This window comes from Rhincodon typus, chromosome 26, assembly GCF_021869965.1.
Source record: "Rhincodon typus isolate 14 chromosome 26, sRhiTyp1.1, whole genome shotgun sequence".
NCBI classification, from domain to species: domain Eukaryota; kingdom Metazoa; phylum Chordata; class Chondrichthyes; order Orectolobiformes; family Rhincodontidae; genus Rhincodon; species Rhincodon typus.
The window spans coordinates 9,851,369-9,865,183 of NC_063357.1; the positions used below are offsets into that span (position 1 = coordinate 9,851,369).

Here is a 13,815-nt window from a genome sequence, read left to right on the forward strand (position 1 = left end):
TTTGACATCCATAATTTCATCCTGACGTGATGCTTCTTTATTCTCCCCTTGACCGTAAGAGTTTAAATTGCCTTTTGAAGGCAGGACTGTCATTGCTCAAACTTACCCCCTACTGTTCATTTGCAGAGTAGTATGGGGAAGTGAAGAGAATTTGCTTAGCTGAGTGCCAACTGGTAGCGTGAAATACTTGGCATTAGGGGGAGGAAACATGGCAAATTTGTAATCTTGAAATCCCAGCCAAATTGATCAGTTTATGCGGAATGATTTCAGGTGAATTCTTTTTCAGGAATTTGCAGAGTGAATGTTGTGCTCCACCACAAAGTAGAGCTGAAAGCTCTTGTACCCTGCTTCCTGTATAGCAATCCAGCTGAAACTGTTGTGTAAGAACTTGTAAAGCATCGAAACTATGTATTGTTCTCTGGCAATGCAAATTTATTTCAAGTCCACTTGGGGAGTGGTTTGGTGGGTACAACAGAAATTTATGCCTTCATTGTTAGCTCTTTGTGATTAAACCATATTTTTAATAGCAACATCTAAAATCCAGAATTAAGACTATCCAGTTATTAGAATGGTTCTGCAGTTGATTTTAGCTTTCTACTTTTTTTTAACTTCGCTAACAAAGCAAAGTTTTGTTTGATTTTATTTGTATTGTATGTGCTATTTGTTGTAGCCAAGGATGTGATTGAACGGTTATCCTTATCACCTTGCAAGGGTTCCTGGTGGGGACAATAACTGTCCCCAAAACAAAAGCCATGATTTTCTTAATAAGAACATTCTCGAGGCTTTTGACTTGAACCTACTGTGCACAGTGTCTGTTGTAAGCCATTACAAAATCATGCAGTTTCCCCATAAAGTGTCAATATGTAAATATCCATTGGTTATTCATAGGGTTTCCAAAGCATGTGCAAAATTGAACGCTTTGTTTCACTACAAAACAAAGATTTGAACAGTTATAAATATTCAGAGTATTGTGTGAATTTGCTCAGAAAACAGTTTTATATGTAGATATATATTTGGTAAATATTATTAGTCTGCTTTGTGTTTATCAAGAATTAAGCAATAAATGATAACTTGTCAGTAATTAGTTGTAATAGTTTTGGTGAGAGTTTTTTAGATTTATTTATTATCTTTTAACCGAAGCCAAGCATCACTTATTGCTTCTAAGTTTTGTGCAATAATGCTGATTTAACTTCAGTTTGTTTGTCAGCTAAATCACTGGTCTTTAAGAGGAACTGTCTCCAGTATATTGTTTCCATTCGTGAATGGAAGTGTTGAAAATAGCTTTGGGAGTTTAGTTAAGGGACAAAGGCTGAATTTTCAGATACAAAAAATGGCTAACAACCAGGTTAAAATAGTACTGAATGCTGACAAAATCCAATGAAACAATGCATGCCCCTTCATGAAGGAGCTGCTTTAAAAACAGACTAGCTACATTATTACAAAAGCCAAATTTAGGGGCTCCTTGGCTGTTGGGGGAGAGAGAAAATATGAAAAAAAAAAGACGTTTGATTGATGTCGTGAATTCTTGAAGGGAGAATCTGTCCAAGTGCAATAAGTCGAGACGGAAAGTGATGAGGGGATGTGAGTATTGAATGGTGGTTAAAATGTAACCCAAAAATCTCATCTTAATGTAACCAGTAAGTAGATAGTAGGAGGCACAATGGGGCCTATTAGGGACAGGGCAAGTGTGATGTATGCTTAAGGACAGGGCAAGGATAGAGTACTCGGTCAGTATGTTGTCAGGATCTGTAAAGGAATAGGATTCTGACAAAGTATCAGTAGAAGTGAAAATTGAGAGGCAGGATGTGCTGGAAAGATTAGCTATTCTTAAGAGTGTATGTTATCTAGTCTGGATAGCTCACAGCTCAGGTAGCTAAGGGAAGTGATTTGCAGATCACGATAGGTTTACTGTAATCTTCACATACTGGAGAGATGCCAGAGGAATTAGAGGGTGGCAAATGTTAACCTGCTCAAGAATGAGTATTAAAAACATTCCTAGTACATGCTAGTCAATTTAACAATAGTTTGAATTGATAGTTAAGATAAAATTGACAGCCACTTGGAGAGAATGGAGTTAATTAAATATATTTTAAATTGTAGATTATGTTTTACTTCAATGAAATTCAATAAGTTAGTAACAGAAGGTTGATTTAAGGAAATACAATAGATGTCAATATAGATTTTAAAGCATTTGATAAAATATCACTTAAGGGGCTGTTTAACAAACTTGAATTCATACAGGGCTAGAACCAGAAATCGTAGGCCCTTGCATCCCTTTTGGCCCATTTCCCCACCTTTGGACCTGAGCACAGCTGAGCAGACCCAAGGTATTGGGCTGAGATGTGCACCCCGGTCTTGGATCCTGGGCTCATGTGATTGGAGGGCCAGTCCCAGGTTGGATAAAGTAACTTGAGGGCAGAAAACAGTACCATGATAAATCGTTTTTCTTCAGACTGGTGGAAGGGGGCCATTTTTTACATTCTCACTAACTCCTTTATTTAGGTGATGCAGTGATGACAAGCACCCAAATGCAGGTGGTAGGGGATATTTGGATTCTCTCAGAAGCAGAATTGGAATAATTCATGACTAATCATTAATTATCACCTATCTATTAAATGTAAAGCCACAGTTTCCAAGGAAAACATTACATTTCTTTGATGCCATGGTATTTAATTTGGTAGAAAGCAACAGGTGTAAGTTAGCATCAAAAGGTTCCCCCCCACCCACCCAAAGTAACTGACCTATTCTTCTATACACAACCATTACCAAAAACAAACCTTCCAGCTAATATTTTTCTATCACAACATTGTGAAGCTGGAATATTTTCATCGGGTAGTTAATGCAGTTCATAATGCATCTCCGATTTCAATCTCAGATTTAAATTTAAGAATTGACACATGCCGTTAATTAAAATAGATTCCACTACATTCTCCCCCCTCCCATACAGTAGCTCCTGACCATGTGCAGCCTTAAGTTCAATATACCTTATTCACTTGCAATTAGTTCATTTTCTGTGTCTCTCTCTATCTCTCTCCCTGCCCCCTCAAGCCTACTCTGCCATTCATTATAATCATGGCCGATCATGCAACTCAATACCTGTTCCCACTTTCCCACCCCGTATCCTTTGAGCCCTTTTGCCCTAAATGCCATATCATACTCATTCTTGAAATCAAACAATGTTTTGGCCTCGACTATTTTCTGTGAATTCCACAAGCTCATCGTTCTCTGGGTGAAGACGTTTTTCTCGATTTCAGTCCTAAATGGTCCTCCCTGTATCCTTAGTCTGTGACCCCTAGTTCTGGACTCCCCCATCATTGGGCACACCCTTCCTGCATCCACCCTGTCTAGTCCTGTTAGAATTTCATGGGTTTCTATAAGATCTCCCTGCATTCATCTGAATCCGGTGAATAAAATCCCAACCGATTCAACCTCTCCTCATAATGTCAAATGGTGAGGATGAGGCTAATAGACTGCAACAGGACATAGGCCACCAGAACAGACAGGTGAATACCAGGTGGAATTTAATGCAGAGAAGGGAGGTCATGCTTTTGGCAGGCAAAGGTAGAGTCATATATTGTCCTTCATTGCTAGAGGGATGGCATTTTAAAACAGGGAGGTTTGCTGCAGCTATATAGGGTGCTGGTGAGGCCACACCTAGAGTGCAGTGTACAGTTCTGGTCTCCTTACTTGAGAAAGGATGTACTGGCACTGGAGGGGGTGCAGTGGAGGTTCCCTAGGTTAATTCCAGAGTTAAGAGGGTTCGCTTATGTGGAGAGATTGAGTAGACTGGGACTATACTCATTGGAATTTAGAAGAATGAGGAGGGGGAGATCTTACAGAAACACAAAATAATGAAGGGAATAGATAAGATAGAAGCAGGGAGGTGTTTCCACTGGCGGGTGAAACTAGAACTAAGGGGCAGAGCCTCAAAATAAAGGGGGAGCAGATTAGGACTGAGTTAAGGAGGAACTTCTTCACCCAAAAAGTTGTGAATCTGTGGAATTCCCTGCCTATTGAAGCAGTTGAGGCTAAGATAGATTTTAGAACAGTAAAGGAATTGAGAGCTTTGGTGAGTGGGCTGGTAAGTGGAGCTGAGTCCATGAAAAGATCAGCTATTATCTTATTGAATGGCGGATGGGCTTGAGGAGCCAGATGGCCTACTCCTACTATTTCTTATATTCTTTTATAGTTTAATGGCTCTGTTCTAAAGAATAGTCGGATGTAGAGGTTTCCGGGGGTTCATATGCACTGATCTTTGAAGACGGCCAAACATATGGAGAGAGTAGCTATCAAAGCACTCAAGAGTTCAGCCTTCAGAGAATTCGAGATATCGATCTCAAACACATGGAAATTAAGTTCTGTTTTGGTCACAACTACAGTATTATGTCCTGTACAGGTCACCACACCCAGTAAGTATTTGAAGACCCTCATTATTGTGCAGAGGAGATTTATCAGAATGGCCCCAGAGATGGGGCAATTCAGCTACAAAGTTAGGTTGGAGAAGTAGCAGTGGTTGTTCTATGTTGAGGTTGACGGGAGATCTGATCAACGTGAATAAGATTATGTCTAACCTTTCCACGTGGAAGGCCACATTTCAACTTTTCTTTCCCTTGAGACTACTGAGCAAATTTAATTTGAAAATAAGATTTGGAAGAATAGTGAATGTGAATTTGAGAAACAAAATTCCAAAGCAATGATTCGATAGTTTAAAAAATGAGTGAACAATAAAGTTGACCGTTGAAAAGTGCCATGCATCAGTGCTAACTAATATTTTCTTTTAAAACCGTATTTCAGTTGAGAAGCAGAGCTAGAAAGGGACAGGCTTAGGACCACAGACCTGACCATGAAGGAAGGGGAAGGGACCACGCTGAGCTAAAGAGTTGGATTTAGAAATGCTGACCTTGCTTTTGCCTCTGGTAGCATGCACTCCAAAGTGGCACCAGCAGAATTCAAATGAAATTCATCAGAATTCAATTTAGCTGATGGTGCACAGATAGGGAGATACAGGTCTGAGATGTATGAGGATATGAGGAATGGTGCTTTATGTAGCCAGCGGTAATCGCCTGGAGCTTGGATACACATGAGTGGTACAGAGAGATATGATTGTTGATTTCTAAAGGACATTGGATAGACAGCTGAGAGCTAAACTTGCAGAGCTATTGGAATGATATTGAGCAAAATAAAATGAGATTGACCAGATCCTTGTACTCGGAGCTGAATGGCAGCCTCCTGTGCTATTGTGAACATGAAGCAAAGTTTTCTCTCTCAAATTCCACTGTTGATAAGAGCTAAAGCCTTGTGGCTGTGCTATTGTTTAAATGGTACAAAGAACTGTTTTTGCAGACTTGTTACAAAATGCACCAAAATCATAGATGTGAGACATTCATTTGGAGAAAGCAGAGCATTTTTTTTTGTATTTTTAAATTGGCTATTGAGTGAATCATATATGCTGCAGTGTCAGTTGGAGTTAGATACATGTAATGTAAACTGTCACTTGACAAGAGTTCTGCTATGCTTCAGTATAACAAACTTGTAAACCTCTATTAAGAGTGCATTTGTGAGTTTGCTTCACTAACACACATGAAAGAAAGATCTTCTTATCCACTCAACATGTCTGCAGTTTTCATTATGGCCCCATTCTATTCTTCTTATGTTCAATTTTGTAGCCCCATAATTGAGTTAGATTCATTTCACTTCTGTTCTTTAGTATTAAATCTGTCATTATAACCATTATGAATCGATTATAATGATATTTTTATTCCAGTTTGTTGAATACAATTTATCACTTGCTTCACAATTTTTGATTATACAGCACTGATTTAATTATATTATTATTATTATTATTATTATTATTATTATTATTATTATTACTATTAGTCAGTGTAACTATTGTTCAACTTTTCTTTCTAGGTTCGGTAAGAAAAACAGGTTTTTTCTCAATCTGAACATCAATGGCAGTGGCAGCAGCTGCGATGATATTGCTACCCGATCCCCTTTAATGCCATGTAGGCCTTTCTTTCCTCAATCTGTTGGGAGTTCTCACTGTCTTCCCACAACGCCTTGTCCGTCTGATGACCACAGTTCTCCTAAAAGTTGGTATTTTAACATTAACATGGCTCTGGCGCATGCAATGTGTTTGGGTGTTTTTGCATTTATCACTAGATTACATTGTGTTGATGTGGCATAATCCTGCATGGCATGCTTGGTTTTCAATTTTGCATGATTTTTCTGAGTGAATGTGTTGAGTAGACGGCTAATCACTGTGCAAATGTTTCACTCTAATCATTTTAAATATGTGTTGAATGTTGTCTCTGTTTTAATGCATGTTTCCTGTTTGTTCTTGACTCTTTTTTTGGAAACATAATTAATTTAATTCTCACAAACCTTTTATGCCATGCATCTTTCCATAACTGCAATAGCAAGGAATGCATGATCACTCTTTCTCTTGAACATGCTGAGAACTGTGTGACCAGTCTATAGTCACAATTAACTGAATGTGCAGTTAGCTGTTTCTTTATAAGAATATATGGCATCCTAAATGTAAACCCTCTTCGGCTGGACAAAAGCGCTGAACTCCAGGGGTGAGGTGAGAGTGACTGCTTTTGACGTTTAAAGCTGAGATTGACAGAATGTGGCATCAGTGAGCTCCTAACCAAACTAGAGTAAATGGGAAAGCTCTCTGCTGGTTGGAATCTACCTGGCACATCAGAAGATGGTTGTGGTTGTTAGTGGTCTGTCATCTCAACTCCAGGGCATCTCTACAAGTGTTCCCAAGGTAGTCATGTAGGCCCAACCATCTTCAGCTGATTTTATCAATGACCGTCCCTCGATTGTAAGGTCAGAAGTCAAAATGTTCACCAGTGATAGATTGCACATGATCAGCACCTTTCGCGACTCCCCGGATACTGAAGCAGTCCATGTTCAAATGTAACAAGACCTGGACAATATCCAGGCTGGCTGACAAGTGGCAAGTAACATTCACACCACACAATTGCTAAGCATTGACTGTCTGTTATTGGAGACAATCTAAGCACCATCCTTTGACATTCAATGGTGTTGCCATCACTGAATATCCCACTGTCAACATCCTGGCATTTACTGTTGATCAGAAACTCAATTGGACTCGCCATATAAATGCAGTGGCTACAAGACCAAGTCAGAGGCTAGGAATACCCCGATGAGTTACTCACTTCCTGACTCCCCTGTCCTAACAAGGCACAAACCAGGAGTGTGATGGAATACTCCCCACTTGCTTGGATGTGTGTAGCTCCAACAACACTCAAAAAGCTTGACTCCATCCAGGACAAAGCAGCCCGCTTGATTAGCACCATATCCACAAACGTCTACTCCCTCTACCACTGCACAGTAGCAACAGTGTGTACCACCTACAAGATGCACTGTGCACTGTGGCAATTTACCACGGCCCCTAAGACAGCTCCTTCCAAACCCGTAACAACTTTCACGCAGAAGGACAAGGCTAACCGGTATATGGGAAGACCATGACATGCAAGTTCCCCTCCAAGCCCCTCACCAGCCTGACTTGGAATCGTATCACTGTTCCTTCACTATTATTAGGTCAAAATCCTGGAATTTCCCTCCCTAAGAGCATGTGGGTTAACCTACAGCACCTGGACTGCAGCGGTTCAAGAAGGCAGCTCACCACCACCACCACCACAAGGACATCTAGGAATAGTTAATAAATGCAGGCTGGCCAGTGGTGCCCACATATTTTGAGTGAATAAAAACAAAGGAAGAAGAAGGGCTAAAAGTCTATGGAGGAATTATTGATGTGACATACAAGGGTGGGGATAGAGGCCAGCGCTGTGGATTCTCTAAGAAAACAAGGAGAAATCCAGGGAGACCATTCCACTGAACAGGTTGACTAAGAAGGTGGAATTGAAGGATGGTAATGATTTAGACAAATATGCCATTGCTTATTTGCAGAATGTTGATTGTGACTTTGTTGAAGATTATTTTGGTGCGCTAAAAGGTGATTATATTGCATAAAGTTGCCGTAGAGATTGTATGGATCTTAGAAGTGGCAATATGGACCTTTTGGAGTTGTTTAATTCATTTGCCTGAATTTTGAGGTCGGTGACAATAGAATGGTTCTTGCTGTTTGCCTCACTAATAAAGCTTTTGTGATATTCAGAGCAGAGATTTGCTCAAATTCAAAATCTAAAAGATTGGGAAATACAGATGGGATTAACAGCAATAAGAGCCAAACAAAGAAACTCGATTTTTTTTTTTCTCTCAAATCTCAACATGAGCTGCCTTTTAACAGATTGAGATTCCATACTTGTAAAATCATCTTTACAAAGCCAGAGAACTGAGCTTAATTGGCAATTATTATCACTGAATGCTCCATGACAAATTTATTTAATCCTGAAATTTTTTAATCTGTTGTCTGCATTGTGGAACTAGTAGGCAAGTACCCCAATGTTCACACCATTTCAATCGTTTCTGTATTGTCTTTTGCAAAAAGACAAAGTGTAAGCAGATTGAGAGTAAATTCTAGATTTATGTATTTGCTTGCATCTGTGTGGACTTCAAAGTTTGCTGTACAATTTACTCAGTTAGTGTGGTGAGTGCTGTTCACGTTATTGTTACGTTTAATCTTTGAATCTGGCACCTTTTATTGCTTTTTTTTGGATTTCCTCCACAAATAAACACTACTGTTTTATTAAATTAAAATAAATTGGTAAGCTGTACTTCCTGAACTGTTTTTATTTGCAAAACTGCCCCTGGGAACAGACAGCAGCAAGGCAACCTGTTTTTTTTCTTCCACGCCATGCCTTCCTTGCATGTACTTCAGAGTAATACCTTTTGAGAATTTTACACTTCAAAGTTTGTTTTGTTTTAAACATTTTTAAAATTCATTGGTGCTATAATTGAACTTAAATATAGTCCCAATTTAGCTTCTAAGTCAATTTAATAGTTGTAGCATTATGTGGAATTTTAATTGTCCTTTGATCTTTATATTACTGACTAGTGAAGGAAGTGCATGTTCTATAATCCACTTTAACCACTGTTTAGCTTTTACATTCACACATTATATCCCCAAATTACCGATGTTGCTCAATGGTTATTCTACAATAACCAAGTTTCTTGTCTCCAAACATGAAGTGAAGCATTCCAACCAGAACTCCATCAACAAACACATTGAACTGGACCCGATTATACAAACCACTAAAAACAGAACTGGAAATAATGCTAACCACCCCAGCAAACCGAGACATATAAATAACAAGTGGGACAGAACACCAGCGCTTCACTGGAGGCGCACTGACGAAGTTACCTGGCAGGGTGACAAAATGTCTGCAGCCAAACACACTGGCTTGGCCAGCAAGTCTACAACCTCATCCACAACCTGAGCTACAAATCTTTTCAAAAACATGAAGTGATAGTTGCTTTATAACTGTGCTCAAGATATCACTTAAAGCAAAATATCTGCTATTAGGAGCCACAGCTGCAATTCAAATATAGCAGCACCTACATGGATTTATTATTTAATATCTTTGCATGCATTAGTGTTCTGCTTGTACACACAGTGACATTGCAATATTTACAGAAATAATTTATTCTCCAGAAGAAAGAGTTGGCAACGATTGAACTCGTGTAGTAACGTTTGTGATTTTAACAGAGCTCACTAACTAGCCCATGCAGCCAGAACTGGCTGTCTCCCTATAGGGGGCACAATTATAATTTGGTTTGTCATATTTACTTTTCTGTGACATAATTGATCTAGCTGCAAAGTAGAGTACAATAATGTGAATAATCACTGGTCTTTATTATTCTGGTCTTTATTTATGCCAAACTTGTCCTGTCAACTTTCATTTGAAATGTTGCTTTGATTTATTGATTTTCTCTTCCGTTCCCCATCTTTCTCCCTTCCTTCTTTATGCCCTGTTTCCTCCTTCACCCCCTCCCCCTGCCTTTTCCTTTATTTTAGCTTTCATCGCTTTTATCATCAGCTCCTCTCCTGTTCCATGTCGATTGGTATCTTGCCGGTGGGACCATTCTTCATGTGTGAGGCCTGGCGTTAAACATGAACAGCATTTTACAGTGTCAGAGCTGAGCCTTGTTTCTTCCTGTCCAAAATTCATGTACACTTTGCAGCAGTTACTAGATAATGATCATGGAAGTAGAACTGATTATTTTTACATCTCCATTCCAAAGGCATCGATACCAAATGTCACCAAGATCTGTCAACCTAGCCCAATCTGGAACATTTTAGGTTGTATTGTTTAGCACATTAGGGGAATGTAATAATCTTTTAATTCTACTTATTAGCAGTGCAAATATAAATCATTTTTTGTGCCCTTTGTCATCTTCTAAACCATTTAGATCAACAGGTCCCAGGTATAATCCTGTTCTGCACTGAGTCAAACTATCTCAGCAATTCTGACAGCAAAGGCTGTCAATAAGAACAAAACGAAGTGGTCTGGACTTTATGGTTAATAGCATACAGCATCAATCAATGACCAAGAAGATAACTGTCCAAAATGATTTCGCGGAATCTAAAATAATGATTTTGTGAATTTGATTGAGGTGCCATCTGGAGATAGTAGTAGCAGCAGACAGGCAGATAAACCAATAAGATTGAAGAACTCTCATGAGCAAAAAAATAGTGACTATTTATAACCTTTTAAAATATTGTACAGGAAGCAAAATAGAGATGGGGGCATATACATGAGATTAAGATAGAAGTTGAAATATAAAATTTCTGATTGAAGTTGAAATATGATAGTTGGAAGAAATTATTTTAAAATTGAATTTTCAATTTTTACATGAGACAATGAGACTCTAGATTTGAAAAACTACGTTTATTGGGTCCGAGGCTATTTAGCATAATTGAGTTGATATGCTGTTTTAAAAACTCAGTTGTACTTCATTTAGCCAATGCAAACTGTGAGAATAGTGTGCAAGTTGAAGTTCACAAGTTTATAGATTTTGTGTTGATTGCTTTTGTGAAAATTGCAACGTCACACTCTTTTGGAATACCAGGGTATGACTGGAAATTTCTGGAATTCCTTGATTAATGCCATATGTGTGGATGTTACTATCAGTTTGCTTAGCACTGATGGTGAACATCAACAGTTTTGCCATCATTATAACTATACGTTCTGGGCTTTTTTATCCACAGCTGCTTCAAACAGCTTTCAGTCTTAAAAGGGCTAACTGTAAGGTGTAATCTAATGAGGTTTGCACTTGCTGATTTCTTATAAAGTGAACCTTTTTGGGTTTTTTTTGCAATGTAATCAATCTCTTTAAACTAGCTAAAATAACAAGGTGTAGAGCTGGATGAACACAGCAGGCCAAGCAGCATCAGAGGAGCATGAAGGCTGACATTTCAGGCCTAGACCCTTCTTCAGATCCTAAGTCAGCTATAAACATACTGCTGTGTTATGGGAGAACTGGGAGTGTTTAGGTTGGGGGAGGGGAGCAAGGTGAACTGTGGAAGTAAGAATGGGTGAAAAAGACATTTATGATAAATTACTGGAGTAACAGATGGAAGAAGTACTTTGCACATTGCTAATAAGATCTGGCAAGCTTCAAAATCTAAGCCAACAGCTAGTTTAAAGAGATAGTAGGAACTGCCGACGCTGGAGAATCTGAGATAATAAGGCGTAGAGCTGGATGAACACAGCAGGCCAAGCAGCATCAGACCTTAGCTTGAGTATGAGAATCTTTAAAGGAACATTGTTTATAAAGAATGAAACAAATATAAAATCAATTTTCCCACCCAGTTTCCCCACTTAAAGAAAATAATGAAGAAACTCTCAAAACATGAAAATTGGTCATTTGGGGAACTGCAGATACACCACATCAGTTCATTGCTGAACGATCCTACAAGGTCATACATTATCTAATTTCGACTAAAACTGTTTGATGTAATAGGTTGTTTTACATAAACAGTTTTAAGTCTGTATGGATATCTTATCTACCATTCTCTTTAATTGGAGAATCAGGTTTTGTGCAGCTAAATTTGTTTGATGTGCACTGATTGTCCAAAACCTTATTCCACCATATGGTACAAGAGCCTCCAATTAAATGTATCGTGTAAGCCTTTGATGCTACAAAAGCACAAAACTTAGACTTTATGCTTACATCCGTGGTAACTTGAGTCTCACACACAAAATAGATACCTTCTTCTCATCATGGCAATCCAGGATGATTTAGAATGTGCCTTAAAGCAGGCATTGACCTGTTCAGCCCAAGTAATTTTTGCTTTGGTTTCTCTTAAAAGTGGTTTAATTGTTTTTGACAGTCAGTTTAAATATAGTCTCTTCTCCCTTCGCAGACACTTTACATGTACCACGGGGATCTCCTCAGATGGTGCAAAGGGATTTTGGGCTATCCATTACACATAGGTAAGTAACAAGGAACCAGAAAAATGTGTCTTCTTTTTTGGGACTATAAATATTTATTGTGACGCAGTTGAATCTGCCACTACTTCATGTGTCTCTTGGCCTTTACATATTTTAAGATAGGATTTACATTGTTTATCTGCTTTTTTTGGCACTGCAGCCAAAGGAGCTAGAATAATAAAGCAAGGGTGAAGTAGGATCATCTTATTCTAAACAGCAAATTTAGAGAGCATGATTGAAATATAACTTTAGCTCCAGCTGATTAGTTCTGTAGTGTTCCCTCACTTCCTGTTGTTGAGTTCTGCCTGGTATCTACCTGATAGTTGCCCATAAAAGAGTGATTGAAATCACGAACTGAATTTGTGGAGAAGTACAGGTTGGATCCTGCTTCATATGACGCAATTGTTGTAAGCATTCTGAAAATCATTCTTCAGCTTGAGAAAGCCATTAGTTGGCCCAGCAAATTCATGCGTTTTAATGGATCTACTTTATTTTGTTTAAGTCATGTTCAAAGGAGTTGTTGGTACACTACCCATGATGGTGAAAGTCTTTTTTTTAATTCATTCACGATGAGGACGTCGCTGGCCAGGCAGCATTTATTGCCCAGAGGGCAGTTAAGAGTCAGCCACATTGCTGTGGGTCTGGAGCAGGCAAGGATGGCAGTTTCCTTCCCTAAAGGACATGAGTGAACTAGATGGGTTTTTCCAACAATCGACAATGGATTCATGGTTATTTCCATGGTTATTTATTGAATTCAAATTCCACCATCTGCCGTGGCGGGATTCGAACCCGGGTCCCCAGAATGTTACCCGGGTCTTTGGATTAACAGTCCAGCGATAATACCACTAGGCCATCGCCTCCCCATTATTTACCCAAACTTTGGGTAAATTATCCATGGAAGTCTACATTTTAAAAATGACTTTTCTGGCAATTTTGTCTTTTTAAAGAAATGTATCAATGTGTGCTTAACTGTACAATCCTCAGTTTGTTGCTGTTTTGCTGCTATTGACCTCTTAGGAAATAGTGTTTGTAGAAACTTGTCTGGTTGGATCTGGGTTGTATTTCTTATTGAATGTCCAAAGATGTGCACATTAGGTAGATTGGCCATGCTAAAAACTGTCCTGTAGTGACCAGGGATGTGCAAGTAAGTTGGGTTAGCCATGGTAAAAAACCCCATGTGGGGTTTTGGGGATGGCGTGGGGGTTGGGTCTAGGTGAGATGCTCTTCAGAGGGTTTGTGGAGACTCAATGGGCTGAATGGCCTCTTCCTGCACTGTAGGGATTCTATGAATGTGTGACCGTAGTTTGTAAGCTTTATAAGCGAAAAGTTTACATTGTCATATCTCAAAAAATGTTGCAAATGTCTAATTATGAAAGCAGGCTAATGATTTTAATTGTCATATAATTTATCTAAAGGATGACTTTCATTTTCTTTGATAATGTTA

General features: G+C 38.8%; 1 protein-coding gene across 6 annotated transcripts in view; it reads left to right on the forward strand.

Moving 5' to 3' along the window:
- ksr1a (kinase suppressor of ras 1a) overlaps positions 1 to 13,815 on the forward strand; it is a 52,298-nt gene that overhangs the window by 5,172 nt on the left and 33,311 nt on the right. For 5 of the 6 annotated variants that reach the window (XM_048612798.1, XM_048612794.1, XM_048612795.1 and 2 more), the window contains exons 3-4: positions 5,911 to 6,092; positions 12,305 to 12,374. In XM_048612798.1, the coding sequence (XP_048468755.1) occupies positions 5,911 to 6,092; positions 12,305 to 12,374 (252 nt within the window). The remainder of the gene's footprint in view (positions 1 to 5,910; positions 6,093 to 12,304; positions 12,375 to 13,815) is intronic. The other variant, XM_048612797.1, reaches the window with a different exon arrangement.